The sequence below is a fragment of the Cetorhinus maximus genome, chromosome 3, assembly GCF_964194155.1.
Source record: "Cetorhinus maximus chromosome 3, sCetMax3.hap1.1, whole genome shotgun sequence".
NCBI classification, from domain to species: Eukaryota; Metazoa; Chordata; class Chondrichthyes; order Lamniformes; family Cetorhinidae; genus Cetorhinus; species Cetorhinus maximus.
Genome location: NC_135881.1, coordinates 122050582 through 122072312, shown reverse-complemented (window position 1 = coordinate 122072312; position 21731 = coordinate 122050582). Strand labels below are relative to the sequence as shown.

Sequence of the window (21731 nt, the reverse complement as noted above, 5' to 3'; positions counted from 1 at the left end):
AGTTGAGTGAATGGAGTTGAGGTATAGATCAGCTGTAATGTAATCGAATGGTGGCCATCATGCTGTCATGAAATGAGCAGATGACCCTGATCCTTCAGGGCAGCCATATTTGTATATCATCTTACACAGGCCTTTTAAAATAAACACCTATCAATATCAACCTTGAAAATTTCAACTGACAGCATCCACAGCCCTTACCTGGAAGAGTTTTCCACGTCTTTAATCCCAATTATGTGAAAAAAATGCTTCCTGATTTTAATCCTCCCTGGTCTAGTACTAATTTTAAGGCAATATTGTCTTGTTCTGGATTCTCCACCATAGGAAATAGATTCACTGGATCGACCCCAATGAAATCCGTTATTATCTTAAGGACCTTGATTACATCACCCCCTCTATCTTTGTGTGTCCAACAGGTCAATGTGATGCACCTGGTGTGTGTTTGAAAAGAGTTAGGATGCTTTCTGCTTTTGTGTGCTAGTTTGCTTCTCATTTTCACCCTACATCACTGGCTAGCAGCAATGTGAAAAAGCAAGCCAAATGCAAGTCCTCAGCTGTGCCTCCTTGTGGTGACATACGGAAACTGAGTCGGTCACAACCCCAGGCTAAGTCTTCAGAGGAACTCATGGGGAAAAATTTTCCCCCTATTGAGGGGGGAGTGCAGGAGCGGGCGCGAGCAGGCGCGCCTCCAATCGGCACCCCCAGTCAGGGGCGTGCCGCCATTTTACGTGGGCGGGCCAATTAAGTCTCGCCCAGCGTGACGTCCACCAGGAAGCACTATGCGCTCCCTGTGCGGGCAGGGGGGGGATTCCCTCAGCCGGGAGGGCGCTCCTTTGCGCACGCGCACGAAAGAGTGCACTGATCTCCCTGAGGCTAATATGCTGCCTCAGAGAGATCGGCTCAGAATTAATACTTGACAAATGTGCAAAAAATTTCCCTGACATGTCCCCTCATGTGACACTGTCACATGAGTTGGGGCATGTTCATCACTTTAACTCAAACCTTTATTAAATATTTAAAAACCCTCATGAAACCTCATCCCGCCCGTGGATGAGGTTTCATGCTTTTTCTTAAGCCCGCCAGGGCTCCTGGCCTGCCCGGCTACCTTAAGGTTGGACGGGCAGGTCCGTTAATTATGTTAATGACATTTAAATGGCCTCAATAGGCCGTCGACAGGTCGGCAGGCGCACAGCTGACTCGGCTGCACCCCCGCTGACCTGAAAATGGAAATGACGCAGGGTGGCGTCAGGTGTTCCACCCGACGTCATCCCGCATCATTTTACGCGTCGGCGAGCGGGCCCTGCCCCCCCCGCCCTAAATATCCTGCCAATGGAGGTTTGGCCCTCAGACATAAAGTGTGCAGATCCACCCTGGTTGCCAATCCAACCAATCCGATGCCAAACATAGTGTTTTGCATTCCTTTGGACTCAACTGGGGAGGTTGAGAGGACATTTGGGCAGTCCAGGGTCTCCATAAATTTTGCCCAGGCTTGCACCCTGGAGAGGACACTCCAATTTTGTAGCAGAGTGTTAATACAATACGGTGACAGTAGTTATGAGTGTTAAGCCCAACCTGATTGGCACAGAGAAAGGGTGTTTTGGGCTGTCTTCGAAGGTGGGAGGGATCATCGTGTCCTACAGGTCAACTGCTGCGCACTTCAAGTCAGGCAGCCCTTGGCAAGTAAGGTGCTCACCTGCCATGGTCCATCTACTTCAATAGGTGCTTGGAGCTTAGAGTCTCTGCTCAACAAGTAGCTGGAATCCATCGCACTCCGCAAACAAACAAAAAGAAAGATAATGCCAACTCTTCGATTGGCTAGCTAGAACATTAGGACCATAGACACAGGATTTACAGAGAACTTGCAGCTGGTGATAACATGTGCAAGACAGCCATGGCTAACATGGGACTTGATAGGCTGAATGATAACAGAGTTTCCCTCCAAGAGGCTAGGCTTGCCGAGAGTGAATCACTAAAAAAAAACATTACATGTTTCTCTAGAAGGGGAAAAGTTCAGAGGAAATATGTGAGCAAGGTGCAGGCTTTGTTGTAAAGAGCTCTTTACTCTACATGATAGAACCCTCTACAAATGACTCAAACAGGGCCAGTTAACTGCATGAGTATTGACGCTCCAACACTGTGTGCTCCACAAGAGGCAAAAAACCAGCTCTAGAGGAGATTGACACTGCTATCACCAGAATCCCTAAGTCAGAACAACTTTACCTATTAGGGAAATTCAATGCAAGAGTGGGTGCAGACCATGAGGCATGGCCTTCCAGTCTTAGACATCATGGCCTGGGGACAATAAATGAGAATGGATAGAGGCCACTTGAGCATTGCTGTTATCGCAAGCTTTGTGTAACTAACACCTTCTTTCAGAATAAACCATGCCACAAGGTATCCTGGAGACTTCCAAGATCAGGGCAGAGGCATTAGCTCGACCTGATCATCACCAGACATGACTCTCTAAACAGCATTCTTTACACATGCAGCTACTATAGTGCTGACTGGGATACAGATCACTCCATGATGTGCACCAAGATTAGGATGCAACCCATTAAGTTTTTTCATTCAAAGTATCAAAGTCAGCAATACTGCCCGCCCATATATAAACCAAAGTTCCTCCAATCGATTGAACAGGTGCTCTCTGGCATTCCCACACAGAAGCGAAATGGAACATACTTAGAGACACCATCTACAACAATGCACTCTCAACATGTGGGAAGCAAGAGTGGAAAAATGCTGACTGGTTCGAGGCTAACGTCACTGTGATGGGACATATCATTGAAGCCAAGTGGTCTGCTCTCATTAATTAAAAGCGAGATCCAAGTGAGAAGACTATGAATACACTTAGAGCTGTTCAAAGTAAAGTTAAACAGACTGCTAGATGGTGCACCAATGACTACTGGTTACAGTTCTGCCAGAACATCCAGGTGTCCTTTGACACAGGGAATACGAGGGGCAGGTATAAAGGGATCAAAGAGCAGCAGGTCCATCAGCAAAGAAAAAGGCTCCATTGGAAACAAAGGCTGGAGAACTCATCACCGACTGCAATAAGCAGTTGTAGAGATGTACAGAACACCACCTTGAGTCGTGTTCTTGGGAGAACACTGCCCCCAAAGAAACTCTAGATGCCATAGAAACCTACCTGCCTTGACAGAACTAGAGAGCAAACCCAGAGTGGAGAAACTTAGCAAATATATTGGCTGGAATTTTCTACCCTCGTTGGAGTCAGGCATCATGGCTGCTGTGAGCGGACAACATGGCGAGTAGGCCAAAATAGGTTTTACGCCGTCGTGAAACCAGTTTGCGATTGTCCACTCCGCCTGTCTATGGCGGGCTGCACGAACGTTGGGAACCTAACTTCAATGCACTTGCATCTCAGCATCTTGCCTGCTCACCAGAATCATCTCCCCATGCTGGATCATCTGATTATGTCAACTTCACAACAGCATTTAAAAGGCATGTACCTGGTGAGCTGAACTTCGAGGGGAACTCGGAGGTGAGTGCATATTAATGTTGTGCAGTACTCGCGTGGGTCGCCCGTTCGACTTCAAGGAAGCACATTCAGGTGAGGGCACAGGCAAGTCACTTCTTCCCGGATGCCTGACAGTGCAGTGCCAGGGCAAGGGCTGAACTGCGATTGAGGCAAGGGGTGGCAAGGCAGCACCGTCTGGTGGTAGTGCACAAGCACGAGTTGGGACAGAGGGAAGCGGCCACACGTTAAGGAAACCTTGTACTCAGTGAGCATTCTGCCACAGCTGAGACAGTTCAGGTGCTGCTACATTGACGTGCTTGGAGTCGGGCATCTAGGTTATCTGCCCACTCAAGCAATGCAGAGGCATGAAAGTGCCGCCAAATAATTCTGAACTTTTCACCCCTCGAGTGCAGACTGCAAATTATTGAGCATTTTAGGGAGCTGCAAAACAATTGGATGATGGTGGAGTGTGGCGGAGATGGGTGGGACTTTGGGCAGCCATGAAACTCACTAAATTCTGGCCATCTAAATGGTGGCCAGCACTCACCGGGATGCATTAAGGGGCCTTCAGACTTAACCAAGAGAGGTTCTTAGTACACCCATGCTATCAAGAGCATGGAGCCTGGTGACCTAGCTGTATGGCTAATGACATACAGGGAATGGAGACGAAGAGGAAGAGAGCGACAGAGGCACCTGGCTGGGCAGAGGGAGAAGCAGCACTTCAAGAAGAAGGGGCAGCTGGGGCTCCTGTGCACGGCGCTAAAGAGCCACAGCGAGCCATTGCAGGTTGGGCCTAGCTAGACCCAGGGTCTACAGACAGCGCTCACCATTCCTTCAGATGATGGAGGAGCAGCACATCTCCTCTGATGAGAACGTCAACGGGGTGAGGGTGAGGAGGCCCTCGAAGAAGAGGATGATGGCGATGAGGCCATTGCTTTGTCCAGACAAGGCAGGCGTGCTCGGGAGGCCCTCATAGCTGCTAGGTTCGTGGAGGGTGATGACGACATGCAGTGAGGTCACTCCATAGATCCTCACATTGCATCTCTGAATGTTTGGCTCCAGTCTAGTTGATGGCAGTGCACATACCCTCTGTGATAAGACTTCTGTCATGGAGATGCAACGGATGCCCATAGTCCCTACATTCCAGGAGGATGATGACGACATGCAGTGGGGACACTCCATAGATCCTCACAGATCTTATGTGAATGTCTGACCCCTGTCTGCCTGATGGCAGATTACTTGCGCTCTGTGAACAGGGTCATATCATGGAGATGCAGTGGGAAAACTTTAACTTCTCCTGATCCTATGGCATCCTTCATGAGCTGAACCCTTCAGGACCACACTGTCACCGGACACAAATACTGATGAGATGGGAGCCAGCTGCACCTCGAAGGTGCTGAGAGTGCACAGAGAAAATGACGGAACTCTGTGCCACTGGCCCAGGACATTCTGGCAGCAATGATAAGCCCCATCGAGGTACAGGCATGACTGATATGTCCAGTGACAGTGAAGGTGCACCATCAGTTTCCTGGGAAGGTTGCATTAAGCACAGGGAAGAGGCCTGGACTGAGACACCTGCCTTTCTCCTGTGCAGGAACCAAGCTTTCTCTTCAGACTGACTCGAACACTACTCATCTTAACAAGGAGCCACAGACAGTGTGACATCATTGGGAGTTTATTTACAAGAGTCAACATTATGTACAAGTGATTAATGCGCGAGGCCATGCGGTGAAACTACATTTTTATAACATTCTTAACCCTGCTGCTATGTCTTGGTGCTCCCCCGACATCCACAGCGGAGGTGGAGACAGCCTGCTGGTGACCTTGACGGGCATCCTCTGGGGGGGCCGAGACCTGGAGGGCCCCGGCCTGCTTTTGGGGTCCTGCTGTGTGGCAGTTGCACCCTCCTTGGCCTGTGGAGCTGGAGCTGCTGGGTTCACAGGAAGAGGTAATTCGGATGGGTTGGACACTCCCGGAGTCACCTGAGTGGATGGCCCCAGGGCGTGCACCTGCTGATCCTCCTCCCTATGGGTGCCCGAGGGCCCCTGGCTGACTCCTTGAGGAAAACGGGAAGCTGGAGTGAGATCGAGCTTCCCCACACCCCTCTTTTGTTGACACTGTTGGAAGCCAACAATGGTGTCAGTGATGGAGTTCATACTGTACAGCAGTGCAGGACCAAGGTCTCCATGGCAGCTGCCGTCCAACCAATGTTGACTGCAGTGCGTTGGCATGCCGGCACTATCACCACAGACTGAAGGCGGACAGACGGACAGACTCCTCAATCGTGCCTTGCAATGTGAGGAGTGCAGCAGACATCCCTCCCTGATGTTCCCGAGCTTGCCTTTGCAGCTCCAGCAACTGAGGTATGACCGAGTCTAAAAGCTTGTCATCTGAGTTGGACTCAACAGATTTCTGGCCTTCAGCAGTCCTCCGAATGCCGGAAACTTGGGAAGTCCTCCGACTGCTGTGGATCAGACAGTGTGATGTGTGATGTGCTCACCAGATTGTGACCCCGAGGTTACTCCAGAATTAGGTCCCACCAAGGTGTGTGTCTGCGCTAGTGGAGGGTGTGGGTGAGCAGCGTGCCGGGTCTTCAATTAGGGTGTCATTAGATTCTTATTCCAAGGCATCATCGGGGCTTGAGTCAAGCACCTGGCTCATGGGCCACCTCGGTTGCTTCCCAGATGTACCTGCGAAAGCAAGAAGAGATAATTAGTGCATGGCAGGGGACAGGAGAACTGATTCACAGCATGGTTATCTGAATGGATGTTGTACAGCTGGATTCTCACTTGGTTGAGCACTCCCGACCTCACTGTCAGCCAAGGAACTGTCCAAATCGTCGCCGGCCAGCTAGATGACTCTACTTTCAAAGTCTGTGAAGGCCTTGATGTCAGGCATTCCTCCACCAGTCTGTGACCTCTCCGTTTTGTTGTGTGTCAGCTTGTCCTGCATGAAGACAGAAGGAGAGAGTTTAGGCAGGGCACCTGCCAGGCCAGGTGAGGAGAATGCCTGGCACATGTGGGTGGTGAGTGGTGCCATGAATGGGAGGAGGATCCGATCCGCAGAAGGTTTGTGTGAAAGAGTGAATGGTGGCAGTGAGTGAGATCCCTATGGATGTGTGATGGGTTTAGTGAGTGTGTGAGCTGTGAGTGATGGAAAGAGTGATGGCGGAACGGAGGTCATTCATCCTTCTTCCGCACTCAGTGGTTGCCTCCTTTGCAGGGCATTGGTGCTGACAACTGCTGCCACTGCCTCCCATGCTGGATTGGTGACCTTGCTTGTTGGTCTTCACCCAGAGCGGATGTAGATGACTTCGCAGCTGGCCTCCACAGCCTCCAGTGGGTGCTTGAGGGAGGCATCGCTAAATTTGGGCACAGCACATTTCCTCCCTTTGGCAGTCCTCAGTTCCCAGCAGCATCCTATCCCTTGAAGAGTGCTAGCTCCTTGCATGCGCGGCCTTTAAATATGGCACCAGGATTACTGAAAGCCTGAAGTAACGGCTATGCAGGCGAATTAGAGACCACCCCACCGGTGACCTGGCATGTTTCCTGGGAATGTATAATTTATGAGGCAGAATGCACCAGGAAGTGAGAGATAGGGCACGAAAAGCCGCCATTGCAGCCAGCAGATAGATGCCCATTTTCCTGCCCGCTACAACACTGAGTGCAAATCTGGGATGATTCCACCCATTGACTTGCTTACCGTGGACAAATCTCCAGGGATGCTAAACCGCCTGAACTCATCAAGCACAGGAAACGAATACTCCTGTAGCATCCGCACAAACTTCCCTGTCTCTACTGGATGGGGTAGGCAGTGACCCAGGTTATGCGTGACCTGTACAAGAACAAGGGGAACTGCAGTGATTCCAGCAACTATCGAAGCACATCCCTGCTGAGCAAAAAGTATTTGCCATGTTGCCCTTGTCAGATAGCAGATCCTAAACCATCTACCCCGAATCCCAATGTGGTTTCAGAACTGGAAGATCCACAACTAACATGATCTTCTCAGTCCGGCAGCTGCAAGGGAAATGCAAACCGCTATAGATTGCCTTCATCGGTCTCAGCAAGACATTTGACCACATGAGCAGAGCTGGTTTATTTAAGCTGCTGGAGAGAATTGGCTGCCCATCGGAGCTGCTCAATGTGATCTCCTCTTTCCACGAGGACATGATGGGTAAGGTCAGCTATGACTGGACAACATTAGAACCCTGTGAGATCTGAAGTGGGGTCAAACAGGGTTGTGTTCTGACATCGACACTCTTTGGCATATTCTTCTCTTTGCTGCTGCAATATGCCTTCAGGTCATCCACTGAGGGAGGTCTACTTACATAGCAGAACTGATGGACAGCTGTTTAACCTTACTCGCCTGAGATCCAAGACAAAGGTGTGCCAAGTCCTCATTAGAGAGTGCTCTATGCTGATGACGCTGCACTAGTATTCCAAAACAGGAAACACCTTCAGAGACAAATGCACAGAATCTCTCAAACCGGTAAAGAGATTCTTTTGACCATCAACATCAGGGAGACAAATGTCATGGTCCAGGAGGTTTCCATACCGCCATCCATCAACATTAACAATGTGTCACTGGAGGTTGTTGATAGCTTCACATATCTAGGCTCCACAATCACCAGCAATCTTGATGCTAAAATCAACACATGCATCACAAAATCTGTAGCTAGTATTTCCAAACTGAAAAAGAGTGTGTGGAACAACAGCAACCTGACTGAGAACTTCAAACTGTGAGTCTACCAAGCCTGCATCTTCAGCACAATTCTCAACAGTGATGAGACCTGGACAACATATGCTAGGCAGGAGAAAAAGATGAACAGTTTCCACCTTTGCTGTCTTAGATGTATCCTCGACATCCCTTGGCAGGACAAGGTCACCCACTCAGGGCCCTGGAGCATGCTAATTCCACCAACATACACTCATTGCTAAGCCAATGACATCTGCACTGCCTCGGCTACATTCCTCATATGAATAACATCTGTATCCCCAGTAAAGACGTATACGGTGAACTGGTCGCTGCGTCACGACCTCCTGGGCATCCATACCTCCTCTACAAGGACATCTGCAAGTGAGATATGAAGATGGTTGACATCAACACTGACAACTGGGAGGCAATCGCTGATGGCCATGACCTCTGAAAGTTGACTGTTTGGAGAGGCATTGGAAAAAGGGAACAGAAATTAAAAGCTCAGCTGGTTGAGAAAAGGTCCAGAGAAAACAGTGGCTAGAGAATTGCACATCTTCTCAGCCCACTGTCTTCCATAGCAGTAAATACGACAGTGACTGCTATGCCAGTGGGGCTCCTGAGTTACACCAGGCGATGTTTAACACAGTACTCACCATGTTGGCACAAACCATTGTCTTACGACACGGAAGGATGTCACTGTTTCTGCACTCAAGGGAATAATGCAAGACAATTTCATGCAACCTGGTCTCATAATTTAACCCTTTAAGCTCTGGTATAATTCTGGTAAATTTGCACTTCACTCTCTCCAAGACCAGTATATCTTTCCTGAGGATCAGTGCCCAAAACTAAACACAGTGCACCAGATGGGGTTTAACCTAACCCCTGGACAACTGAAGCACCACTTCATCATTTTTTTATTCCAATCCTCTTGAGATAAAGGACATCGTCATATTAACTTTTGTTAGAACTTTTTGTACTTGTGCACTAGTTCTTAGTATTCTGTGCACATGAACAGCCAAATCCCTTTGCTCCTCTTAAGTGTCTCACAATGAAAAAAATCCAATTGGTCTTTCTCCAATTCACAGTGAATGACATTGCCCCACTTTAATCCATCTGCCAGAGTTTCAGCCATTCAATTAGTCTGTCTTATGTCCCTTTTAAAATTCTTGCTCTCACCTACACACCCTACCGTCCTTACAAACTTAGCATTATCTCCAAATTTGGCTTTACAACTCTTTTTTTCACTCAAGCCATTTATATATCTAGTGAAGAGCTTAGGCACCAGTGCAGATACTTGGTGAACACCACTTGCCATAGTCCACTGATCAGAGAATGTTCTCTTTACCCCCACTTCCCCTGCCATCTTCCAATGAATTACTAACCCATATCACCAGGTTACCTTCAAATAATCTCTACTGGAAAACTTTAACTGATGCCGTCTAGAAGTTCACATAGGTAACATTCACATTTTCTCCTTCCAACCATCTGCTACTGACCTCCTCAAAACTATTCAACTAGATTAATCAAACATGATGCAGCCTTCACAAATCCATACTGACTCTCTTTGACCAAGTGATAGCTGCCAATTGCCTGAAGATTGATTTCAATAACTTCCCCACAACTAGTGTTAAATGGATGAATTAGTAGTTACCTGTTTTTTCCCTCTCTTCTTGAATAGTCAAGTGACATTTTGAATTTTCCAGTCCAAGGTCACAATTTATGAATCTAGGGCGCTTTGCAAAATCATCACTAACAAAATTGCAATTTATTCACTCAACATAGCAGTTGTTATAGATTACTGGTGGGACAGTATAATTAAGTTTGCATAGAACTGCTTTTCGCACAGCCACAGACTGTCTAAATTCTTTAATTAATAGATGAGAGAAAAAATTGAGATCCTGTACATGACAGACAAACTCACATATGTTCATAATTACAGAATTTAAAATAAGTTAATAATTACTATTATTTTATGCATGAATATTTTTTCTGCCAATGAAATACTTGTTTTATTGTACTGAAACAGCGGTACTGTGGTTAAAAAAATATCTCTCACCTCATAGAATCTGATGATGTTAATAACCCAAGCGCAGAGACCTGATGCTGCAAATGACTTTGTGCGAACCAGGTCAGGGTTGAAGTCTGGGTCCTGCAGATATTGTTCTTTTACTACTTTCAATGAATTTTCAGGGATATGTTCTTTATTGTAATTTATCAGAGTTTGGAGGAAGTCATCAACCTGATGGATATAGCACCAGAACACAACTGTCATTACCACACTGAGGGAAAAAAAAAAATCACACAAACTTGGAACTGTCTGACCAATCCCTTTTATAACCAAACCATTATTATATGCAAACCCAAGGAGCTTGAAACCAAGATTTAAAAAACATTTTTGGGTAATCTTCAATTTACAGCTGGAAGGTAAAATTGGGTCAGGGCACCGATTATAGAATTCACCTAATTTTCATCCATTTATTTTGCTTTGGCTTTATGTTCCATCAATAAGTTGAAAATTGCCCCCATTATTCAATAGAATTGCACAGAAACAGATCATTTGGCTCAACAGGTCTATGCTGGCACTTATACTCCACAGGAACCTCCTCCTACCTCACTGCATCTTACCCTATTATCATATCTGTTGATAACTGTTTTTAGGTGTTGATTGAGGAATAAATGTTGACCAGGCCACTTGGAAGAACGTCCCATGTCTTCCTTGAAATAGTGTCATGGAATCTTTTACGTTCGCTTGAGGGGGTAAGCGGGCCCCATAATAATATCTCATCCAAAGGGCAGCACCTCCGACAGTATGACACCTCTGAACAGAATGGGTGGATTGCTCATGATATACAATATTTCATTTTCAGAATAGTATTTGCAATGTGCATTAAAAACAGCCTAGTCTATGAGGAAGGCTTTTCTTTGATGGTATTATTGCTGTACATTGACTTCATCCTCTGCCTATATCATATTCCTTCTATGTTATATTTTCCTCAGCTGATTACTTAAATCAGATGCAAAGTAATATGCAACATATAACAAAAAATAAATATTTCTGCTAACTGCTTTTCTCCCCCACCCAAAAGATCATAAAAAAAAGCAAATAAATTCAGCCCATCAACCGCATCCTTCCATTAAGTGTTAGCCTAACTTAATTAGCTAGCAATGTTTTCACTACATCAGAATATTAGAAGTCAAACCCCACTAAAGACTAGAGAACATAGCCTAGGCCAACACTTCGATGCAATACGGCTATAGTGCTGCGCCAGCAGAGGTGGCTGACTTTTGGATGAAATGTTAGACTGAGACCCTTGGCTGCTTGCTCAAGTGGATGATTTAAAAGATCACACAATATTATTAAAAGAAGGCCTGTCAGCTCTTCCAGTTTCCTGAACAACATTCACACCTCAATCAACTAAAACAAATTACCTGGTCTTTTGATATATTTTCTGTGTGTGGGACTTTGAAAACTGACTGCTCCCTTGGCCCCAAACAACAATGACTATATTTAAAAAGGCTTGAATTTATATAGCGCTTTTCACGACTACCAGACATCTCAAAGCACTTCACAGCCAGTGTAGACACTGTTGTAATTTCAAAAAGAATCATTGGCTGTGAAGTTCATTGGGATATTCTGTAGACATGAAAGAAGCTACGTAAATGTATAACTAACTAATATTCAGGTTAGACTACCACAACAGAGATAAAGTACAGAAAATGCTGAATTGCTCAGTCGGTTGTGCAGCAACTGTGGAGAGAGACAGAATTGTTTCAGGTTGATGACTTCTCGTAAGAACTGGAAAAAGTTAGAGGGGTAAAATGTTTTAAGCAAGTACAAAGGCAGGTGAAAAGGGAAGGGTGGGAAAAAGAACGAAAGGGAAGGTCTGTGATAGGGTGTAAGGCAGGAGAAATTAAATGACAATAGAGATGATGGTGCAAGGCAAAAGGAGATGGTAACAGGGCAAGTAAAGAAATAAAAAGTGGGTGTGTTCGGGAGGTGTAAATAACAATAGCAAAATCATTACCATCAGATGCTCTCTACAAAAATGGGAGCAATGGTTATGATCTGAAATTGTTGAACTCAATGTTGAGTCCAGGGAGATTCTAAAGTTCCTAATCATAAGGTGAGTTGCTGTTCCTCAAGCTTCTACTGAGTTTCATTAGAACAGTGGAAGAACCAAGGAGAGAGGGATAAGAATGGGAATGGGAAAATTAAAATAGCAAGTGACACAAAGTTCAAAGTCACGTTTGTGGACTGAACAGAGATGCGCTGCAAAGCAATCCAATCTGCGTTTGGTCCCCCCATTGTAGAGGAGACTGCATCATGAGCAGTGAGTACCGTATTCTGCAGTTCGGTATCCCACCTTTGTAACATCAGCAAATTTCATGTGGCTGGGGTCAGTAGATGGAATGGCAGCGGCCACCCAGTGGCAGGCTGAAGGGGGTGCAGGTGGCAGAGGTAAATCCTGCAAAGCAGCCCAGCATGGATCTGTTGAGGCGGGAGGGCCATAGCTGTGGTCGCAGGCCATTCAATGGAGGGGATCCCCCCCCCCTAGCTATGATGGTCCTGCAGCTGTGGCCAAAGTATATTTTGAAACACTTACAAGGCTTCAGAGGGCCTCTCCACCTTGAGACGCCCCTCGCGATCCCTCATCTGCAGCAGTAGCACTCACCCCTCCTAGTGGAGCTGTGCAGAGCCTCAGGTGCTCCCATTAGTCCTCCAAGCTACAGAGCTCAGCTACTGTCCTTATTGCATGGATATCTTGGAGGCAGCCTCTTAACTGGCTGCCTCCTCAAAAACCTCCTCCAGAGTCTCGCCATAGCCACCTCCAGGTTTGTGACCCAGAATTCAGCTCAGTGTCGGAGTCAGGGTCCTGGAACTAAAATTCAGCTCTTTGTTTCCTGCCTGTTAACCAATTTCCTCTCCATGCTGTCATATTTACTTTTATACCATGCACCTGAATTTTGCTAATAACATGCCACTAGAATCTTCTACAATATTGCATAACTGTCATCCCTTTACACTCCAATCCTTTTGAGATGAAGGTGAATATTCTGTTGCCTTGTAAAAGATTTTTTTTGTATCTGTTCGCTAGTTTTTTTTATATAGATTTCTGTATTTGGATCCTTAAACTTCACTGCTTCTTCACAGTTCTTAGCTTCTCACCATTAGAAAATATTCTCATCTATCTTTCTCAGGTTCAAAATGGAAGACTTTGTACTCCCACTTTGAACTCCACCTGCCACTTTTTTTGCCGACTCACTTAATTCATCATTGTCCCTTTGAAACCTTCTGTTCCCATGTGCATTGCTTACTGTGCTACCTAACTTATTTCCATCAGCAAGCTTAGTGTTCACTATTTATTCATTTAAGTCATTTATAAACATACTGACAAGCTAAGGCCCCTATGTAACACACTGGGGAACACCACTGGTCACATTTGGCCAAATGGAAAAATGTATTTCTATTATCCTCCCTCTTTATTTCCTATCACAAACCAGTGTTCTCTCCAGGTCTAAAAGCTGTCTCCAATTTCATGAGCTTCTATTTTTCCCCAACGATCTGTGTGGATTGTGGAATGCTTTCTGGAAGACCATATAAAAATATCCATAGACACTACTATCCACCATATTAATGATCTAAAAAAATTCAACTAGGTTAGTAAGGTATGATTTACTCTTTACAAATCCTTACAGCACTTTCTCTGATCAGTTCATATTTCTCCAAGTGCTCAGTCACTCTATCCCTAATAACAGATTCTAATAATTTCTCCACAACTGATGTTAGACTAATAGGTCTGGTCTAATAATTTCCTGGTTTTCTCTCTCCCAATCTTCGGAAATAATGGAGTGACATTGGCATTTTCATAATCCAAGGGCACAATTCTTGAATCAAGACAGTTTGGAAAGATTATGACTAATGCTTTTACAATTTCCACAGCCGCTTCTTTTAATACCGTGATGTGCAAGTCACCAGATTCTTGAGGGTTTTCTTAACCATGTGGCTCATTATTTTCTCCTTTAACTATTTTAACTTACATCAAATGTATTAAGTTCCTCCCTTTGATTTATTTTTATTTTTCTTCACATATCTGCTACTTTATTCTTTTCTTCCACTGTTTAGACCAATTATCTTGTTAAACCTTTTAAATCCAAATTACTGCTCCCAAGGAACAATTTTAAAATAGTACAATGATTCCACCTTTCCCATGAAGACCTTGGAAGCCTTCCAACTTCTGTCTTTAGGTACTTTGCCTTTGGGAGCTAACAGCACCATAACTGCTGCAGTAACGTTCGTGACTGCCACAGGAGGATTGGGGAAGGTTTTCAACTCTGTCAAATTCATCTAGAATAGAAATAGCAGAAAATGTTATACTTTATAACAAATATAAGTCCACATGAGCTCAACACTACTGTTACAGCATAAATATTACTGTATTTGCATATCTCAATTTTTCATAATAAGTGTTACTTTTTTAAAAAAAAATTGTTCTCAGGGTGTGAGTAAAGTTGGCAAGGCAACATCTGTTGCCCTTCCCCAAATGACATGACAAAATGGCGCTTGACCCTGTTCTTGAACTGGTGCAGTCAGTGATGAGGCATCTACGCTGTTGATAGGGAATTAGATAGGAAATTCCATGATTCTGATCCCACGATGATGGGGGAACAACAAATGTTTTGTCTCAGTTAGGATGATATGTGACTTGGATGGGTGCTCCTATGACATTGCTGTTCTTATTCTTTTTGGTGATTCAGGCCGCAGGCCACATCCACTTTTATCCCAATTTACCAACAACAAATAAAAGGGTGGAAGCCCAGTGGAACAAGGTCCTCCCCCAAATTTTGGCCCACCTACCCCAATTGCAATGCTAAAGGGCCCCTACACTCAAAGACCAGAATTGCAAGCCCAAGCACTGTAGTAATGACACACATGAAAAGCAAAAGACACGGGGATCTGGCAATTTTCAGGAGTCGTTGAATATCTATCCTCAGGTTGAAAAACATAATATACCATTTCAATGCTGCTGAGGTGTGATTGTGTGACCTTACCTTATTTAGGGTATTTAGAGCACCAGTAGCTGCCACTAGTGCAGGTTCGGCTTTGATAAGGTTGTCTTCGCATTCTTTCTGCTTCAAAACTACTTCAGCCTGTATTGCTGCTACCTACAAAGAGGAATGTTGTTATATATTTAATGATCATTCGATAGTCTTGCTGCCTTCTTTTTGAGTACATTTTAGGACTTACTGAGATTTAGGGCTTGATTTTCCTCCATTAAGTCCTTCATTTTTGTTTGTACCTGGAGCAGCCATCAGAGTGAAATAGAGGATAAGGTGGGTATTAAGGCCCACATCTGGGTCCCTGTTTCCCAAATGAGGTCCCATAGGAGGACACGAATAACATACCAGAAATGTTGGGGAACACAGGGTTTAGTGAGAGGGAGGAACTGAAAGAAATCAGTATTAGTAGGGAAATGGTGTTGAGGAAATTGATGGGATTGAAGGCCGGTAAATCCCCAGGACCTGATAATCTACATCCCAGAGTACTTAAGGAAGTGGCCCTAGAAACAGTGGATGCATTGGTGGTCATCTTCCGAAATTCAATAGACTCTGGAACAGTTCTTACAGATTATAGGGTAGCTAATGTAACCCCACTATTTAAAAAGGGAGGCAGAGAGAAAACAGGGAATTATAGACCAGTCAGCCTGACGTCGGTAGTGGGGAAAATTCTAGAGCCCATTATAAAAGATTTAATAGCTGATCACGTAGAAAACAGTGGCAGAATTGGACAGAGTCAGCATGGATTTACGAAAGGGAAATCATGCTTGACAAATCTACTGGAATTTTTTGAGGATGTAACTCGTAGAGTTGATGAGGGGGAGCCAGTGGATGTCGCTTATTTAGACTTTCAGAAGGCTTTCAACAAAGTCCCACATAAGAGATTGGCATGTAAAATTAAAGCGCATGGGATTGGGGGTAGTGTATTGAGGTGGATAGAAAACTGGTTGGCAGACATAAAACAAAGAGTAGGAATAAATGGGTCTTTTTCCGAATGGCATGCAGTGACTAGTGGGGTACCGCAGGGATCGGTGCTGGGACCCCAGCTATTCACAATATATATTAATGATTTAGATGAAGGAACTAAATGTAATATCTCCAAATTTGCAGATGACACAAAGCTGGGTGGGATGATGAGCTGTGAGGAGGATGCAGAGATGCTTCAGTGTGATTTGGACAAGCTGAGTGAGTGGGCAAATGCATAGCAGATGCAGTATAATGTGGATAAATGTGAAGTTATCCACTTTGGTAGCAAAAACAGGAAGGCAGATTATTATCTGAATGGCTATAAATTGAGAGAGGGGAATGTGCAATGAGACCTGCGTCCTCGTACACCAGCTGCTGAAGGTTAGCATGCAGGTGCAGCAGGCGGTAAAGAAGGCAAATGGTATGTTGGCCTTCATAGCCAGAGGATTCGAGTACAGGAACAGGGATGTCTTGCTGCAATTGAACACGGTCTTGGTGAGACCACACCTGGAATATTGTATGCAGTTTTGGTCTCCTTATCTGAGGAAGGATGTACTTGCTATAGAGGGAGCGCAGTGAAGGTTTACCCGACTGATTCCTGGGATGGCGGGACTGACATACGAGGAGAGATTGAGTCGATTAGGATTATATTCGCTGGAGTTCAGAAGAATGAGGGGGGGGGGGGGGGGTGGATCTCATAGAAACCTGTAACATTCTAACAGGACTAGACAGGGTAGATGCAGGAAGGATGTTCCCGATGGTGGGGGAGTCCAGAACCAGGGGTCACAGTCTGAGGATGCGGGGTAGACCATTTTGGACTGAAATGAGGAGAAATTTCTTCACCCAGAGAGTGGTGAGCCTGTGGAATTCATTACCACAGAAAGTAGCTGAGGCCAAAACATTGTATGTTTTCAAGAAGGTTAGATATAGCTCTTGGGGCGAAAGGGATCAAAGGATATGGGGGGAAAGTGGGAGCAGGCTATTGAGTTGGGTGATCAGCCATGATCAGGCTCAAGGAGCAGGCTCGAAGGGCCGAATGGCCTACACCTGCTCCTAGTTTCTATTTCAAAACAGCAGATTTTCCTTGGTATCTTTAGCAACTGCATTCTCATCCCACCTCATGTAAATGGCAGTAGGTGGGTGGGGTGAGAATGCAGCAGCTTACTTCATGGTGAATCTCTGCAATGCTTCAGAAGGTTTCACCTTCCTCACAAAGCAATAACTGAGTTGTGCCAGTTGCCAGACAGTTCAAAAGGGATTTTTAGCTAACCAGAATCTGTGCCCACTGTCAAGTTCCCCACCATCATGATGCCCTTATAGCAACAAACTCAACTCAGCTGATCATCGACATGTAACTCTCCTATAGAACTACAAAGGCTCCCATCTCGGAATCATTCTGCTACACTGGCACTCAGCTTTCCCCAAATCCTTCTGCTATAGTTCACATGTTCCCTCATCTTTCTCCAAATCATTCTGCATATCAGTGAAGCTTCTCACTGACAACAAATTTGACTACCTACGTATTGTTTATGGTCACCACTGCTGCCATTGGTATCTACTGTTATGGCATTTTCATTCTTATCTGTAGCATGAGATTCTGTGGTAGTTGACTATGATTTTGAACAGCTACTTTTGGGTTTGAGGTGCTACTTCCTTGTGCTTGTTCATCAGCTACCTTTTAAGAAAAAAGCAGAGTGTGAGAAGGCGTTGTGTGTGTGCCAACATATAGAATGTAACCCAGATTTCAGAAGGCAGTCCTTAATGGGTGCTAGGTGGGACACACTGCCAAGGGCTTCTTCTAGCCCTTCCTGGGCTTCTTTCCCCTGGAGCCTTTACTAGATGACACCCAATAACATCTCAACTGAAGACTTAAGAATTTGTGCCTGAAGCAGAACTAGCCAGGGGACTGCATTAAGCAACATGATTAAAGATATAAAATAATCACCCTGACCCTTTCAGCTGCTCCGGCAGCCCTGGATTTTATTCCCAACCCAAGACACACACTGTCTATAGAGGAAACTACTACCAGTTGAGTGGTCTTTGCTTTGGCTCCACTCTCACCTATCTAAATAAAATATAGGCATCCAGATTGCCTGACTGAAATGAATTGCAGCCTCATGCATGCATGTAACTTGAAGCCTATGATACCAACAGGACTGAATGCTATTTTCAGGTACTTTAGCATGGTGATCATTCAATGCTGCACATGCCCAGTATTACTGGTACAGATTGGGAACATTAGCCTACAGATAGAGCTATATAGCAGCATATTATTAATCAATGCTTTCCTTAAATTACCTTTTACCCCCCAAACCCCTCACTTCCAGATCATCATCTGAACCTCTACCTATTTACCCTCCGTTAAAAAACTTCCATCCCACTGACCATCACTCACATACAGGGCAGCAATAAATAAAATAAAAACTGCAGAGCAGCCTGAACAGACGAAATACCTCCAGATGTGGAAAGGCTACTATAAGCCAAAGACCCACCTTAGGGCTGAGCACACATGGGGCTGTAAATTCCAGCTAGCATCGAAGGTGATGGCCCGCAGGAATTAGAAGAAATAAATACTCACTTACCAGCTGCCCTTGAAAATTACGCTGACCCTTCTATTCACCAAAGCTGCTTGGGGCCTGCATTGAAAGATTCTTCGCAGGAGTTGGGGGGTGAGTGGGTTTGGAGGTCTACGGGGTGTGGGGACTGCCGGAGGTTGGGGTTGGGGGCTCAGAGGTCCGGGGGGCTCTTTGGAGGGGGGGGGGGCCAGGGGTCGGAATTCGGGTGTGGCACGGGTTGGGGGGGTTAGAGGTATGGAGCGGGGTGGGTGTTGTTAGGGGTCGGGGGGAGATGTGTGGGGGGGACTGCAAGTTGGGGAAGGTGTGGGGGGGTGGGGTCAGAGGTCGGGGACGTAGTCGGAGGACCAGAGGGGGGAGGTGGGGTGGGCTGGAGGTCAGGGGGTGGAGGGAGTCGGAGGTCAGGGGGGTGAGGGGAGTTGGGAGTTCTGGGGGGGTCGGAGATGCATGGGGGGGTGGGGGGGGTTCGGTGGGGAGAGGTCAGAGGTCAGGGGCTCAGAGGGCTGGGCAGATGGGGGGACAGGTCGGAGATCGGGGGCCTGGACAAGTCTGGTGGGGGTCGGTCTGGGTGTTTACAATAGTTACCCAGAAGTCAGAAGGGGTTTTAATTCTTCTAACTTTATCTGAGTAACTATTGCTGTAACCCTGGCAGAACCATATGAAGTTTGCAATTTAAAGCACATTTTCGGATGGTTCCCAGCGCAGGGCAATTGCCCAGAGGAATTGTGTACTTCTAGGCAATTGCCGTGTAAATCCTTACATGGGGACTTCCAAGTGGGATTCCCCAGCACATCTTTGGGGTACCCCCCAAATCCGACGCTGGGGACTCAAAGCTTACGGCCCATGGGCCGGGATTTTCCGGCCCTGTTGTGGCAGGACCCGCAGCGGGAGATTTGGTGGCCCGGCTTTCGGCGGGACCGGACAATCCCGGTGGTGGGCGGGGCCGTAAAATTCCCCCAAGGTCTTTAAATCAGGTCTCACAAGCAGAAACAAACTGAATGTAGAACTTCAATAAAAAGCACCTGTTTGTTTAGGGGAATTTATGTAAAATTATGGCAATTGAAGAGAACAATTCCATTTCTCAATTTAACATTTGACTAATTAATTAAGCAAGCTAAGGTCAAAATTTCAGTGCCAGTGATGTTAGAAGAGAGGAGACAATTGGAATAAAACAGAAATACAGACCTTATACTCCTCTGCATCTACAATTGCCTTCTCATGGCTCACTTTCTCTGTCTGAAATCCTATTTTAGTTATTAGAGCTTCAGCATCTTGATTTCGGAATTTCAATTCAACCTCCTGAAATGCAAGCTTGCTTTTCAGATCTTCCACCTAACCAAAAGAATAACCATGTCAAATAAATGTCTGCTCAACACATGTGCATCTTGCTTTCTAAAAGTGGGGAATGTTTTATTCAAAATTATAATCAGTACATTCAGTTATACAGGTAGCAAAGTACTATTTATTTGTCCACAGAAATAATGTGCTTCAAAAAATAATTCACTGCATGGCAAAGACGTTGAGATGTTTCTGAGAGACATGATAAAATGCTATAAGACAGTCATTCAGGATTCTTTGTTTCCATAAGCAGTTTCCAATTGGCTGTTTTTCTGTCTCTTTATTTATGTTTGACTTGTACCTACTCAGTCCTGATTCACAGCTGTTTTATCTAAACCAATCCACCAACCATTACAGAAACAAAACTGTAGATAAATGTGTGGCACCAAGACGTGTACATGTCAAGGAAAAATTTTAGACTCGTGATCGAGTACTGTATTACTATTTGTTCTCTGGTTTGCTGGTGAGCTGCATTCAGATGTCTGCTATGTAGATTTCCATGTGGGAGATAGATCCAAATTTCTTGGTGTAAAGCTTACTAATTTAGCCCAATTTGTACGTATTTGCCCCATTATTAAAATCGTGCAGACTTTTTGTTTTAATTAATGTTCTGAATCAAATTACTGTAGCATGTACCAAGCATGCTGAGAAAACCATAACTTGCCTACTTTTTGCCCACAATTTTTGTGAGTCTCCCTGCATCCCATGAGACATTTGTCCTTGTTACAATTAACTCCAGGTTCATCCTTTTACTGTGTTACTTATATAAAATAAAAAAATGCAGCAACATTCCAGTCCGTGTTTACCTGCGATGCTGTCGTCTTTAGTTTCTGGATACCATTCAGAAGGCGATCCATCTTCTGTGTTAATTCCTTCTGTTTTTTCTGCAGCAAGTTTTTGTAGAGTGTGATCTGCTCGAGGAAGCTCTTAGGAGTTGTGTAATTGTATCTTTTGTCATTCTGGCGGTAGTTTTTACTCATTTCATTTACACTGGTGTGAATGTAAGCCATGAATAGACTGACGGAATCCTGCAAATTTGGCTTCAAAATAGTGAAGAAGAGAAGGCATTTCAATCTAATTATAAAAAAGAAATCTCACATTGTTCTCAGTAATATGTTATTTAAATAGTAGACATTGGACTTTTATTCAGTAATTACTTCATTTATAACTGAAAAGCACTGACATAGATATTCACAGAAGACTAAGAGGTAGGTACCTGAACTGTTTAAACCTTACAGGATCGCAATATTGAGTCAGGAAGAAATTGTGATCTAAAGCAATGAATGCCCTTAATATTTATCTTTATATTGCAACATCTTGTTATATGGGGGAAATCTAAATGTAACTGGATAATATTGTAATTTCTATATTAATCATAAGAACCATTTCAAAAAGCATTGTAGGCAAACATCAGACAAACATCAGGTTTTGTGATCTGGAGGCCTATCTGATGTAATTGGTGAGAGACTCGAACAATTTTTACGGTTTGTCCTCACTTTAATTTGACAGATAAGCTGCTGACTGGGAAAGCGATAAATCTAGAGGCTCCTTTATGGAGCCAAGCTGAAGGGACATTTTGTGCAGGGGAGAGATCTACATTCATATGACCTGGAACGAGCAAGGTGAGTCAC

The 21731-nt window shown here is 45.0% G+C and overlaps 1 protein-coding gene across 1 annotated transcript in view; it reads right to left on the bottom strand.

Moving 5' to 3' along the window:
• LOC144678871 (dynein axonemal heavy chain 11-like) overlaps positions 1–21731 on the bottom strand; it is a 552140-nt gene that overhangs the window by 154539 nt on the left and 375870 nt on the right. The window contains exons 56-60 of the mRNA XM_078538870.1: positions 20907–21140; positions 19948–20094; positions 15218–15331; positions 14370–14513; positions 10224–10406 (exon numbers count right to left, since the gene is read on the bottom strand). Coding sequence (XP_078394996.1) covers positions 10224–10406; positions 14370–14513; positions 15218–15331; positions 19948–20094; positions 20907–21140 — 822 coding nt within the window. The remainder of the gene's footprint in view (positions 1–10223; positions 10407–14369; positions 14514–15217; positions 15332–19947; positions 20095–20906; positions 21141–21731) is intronic.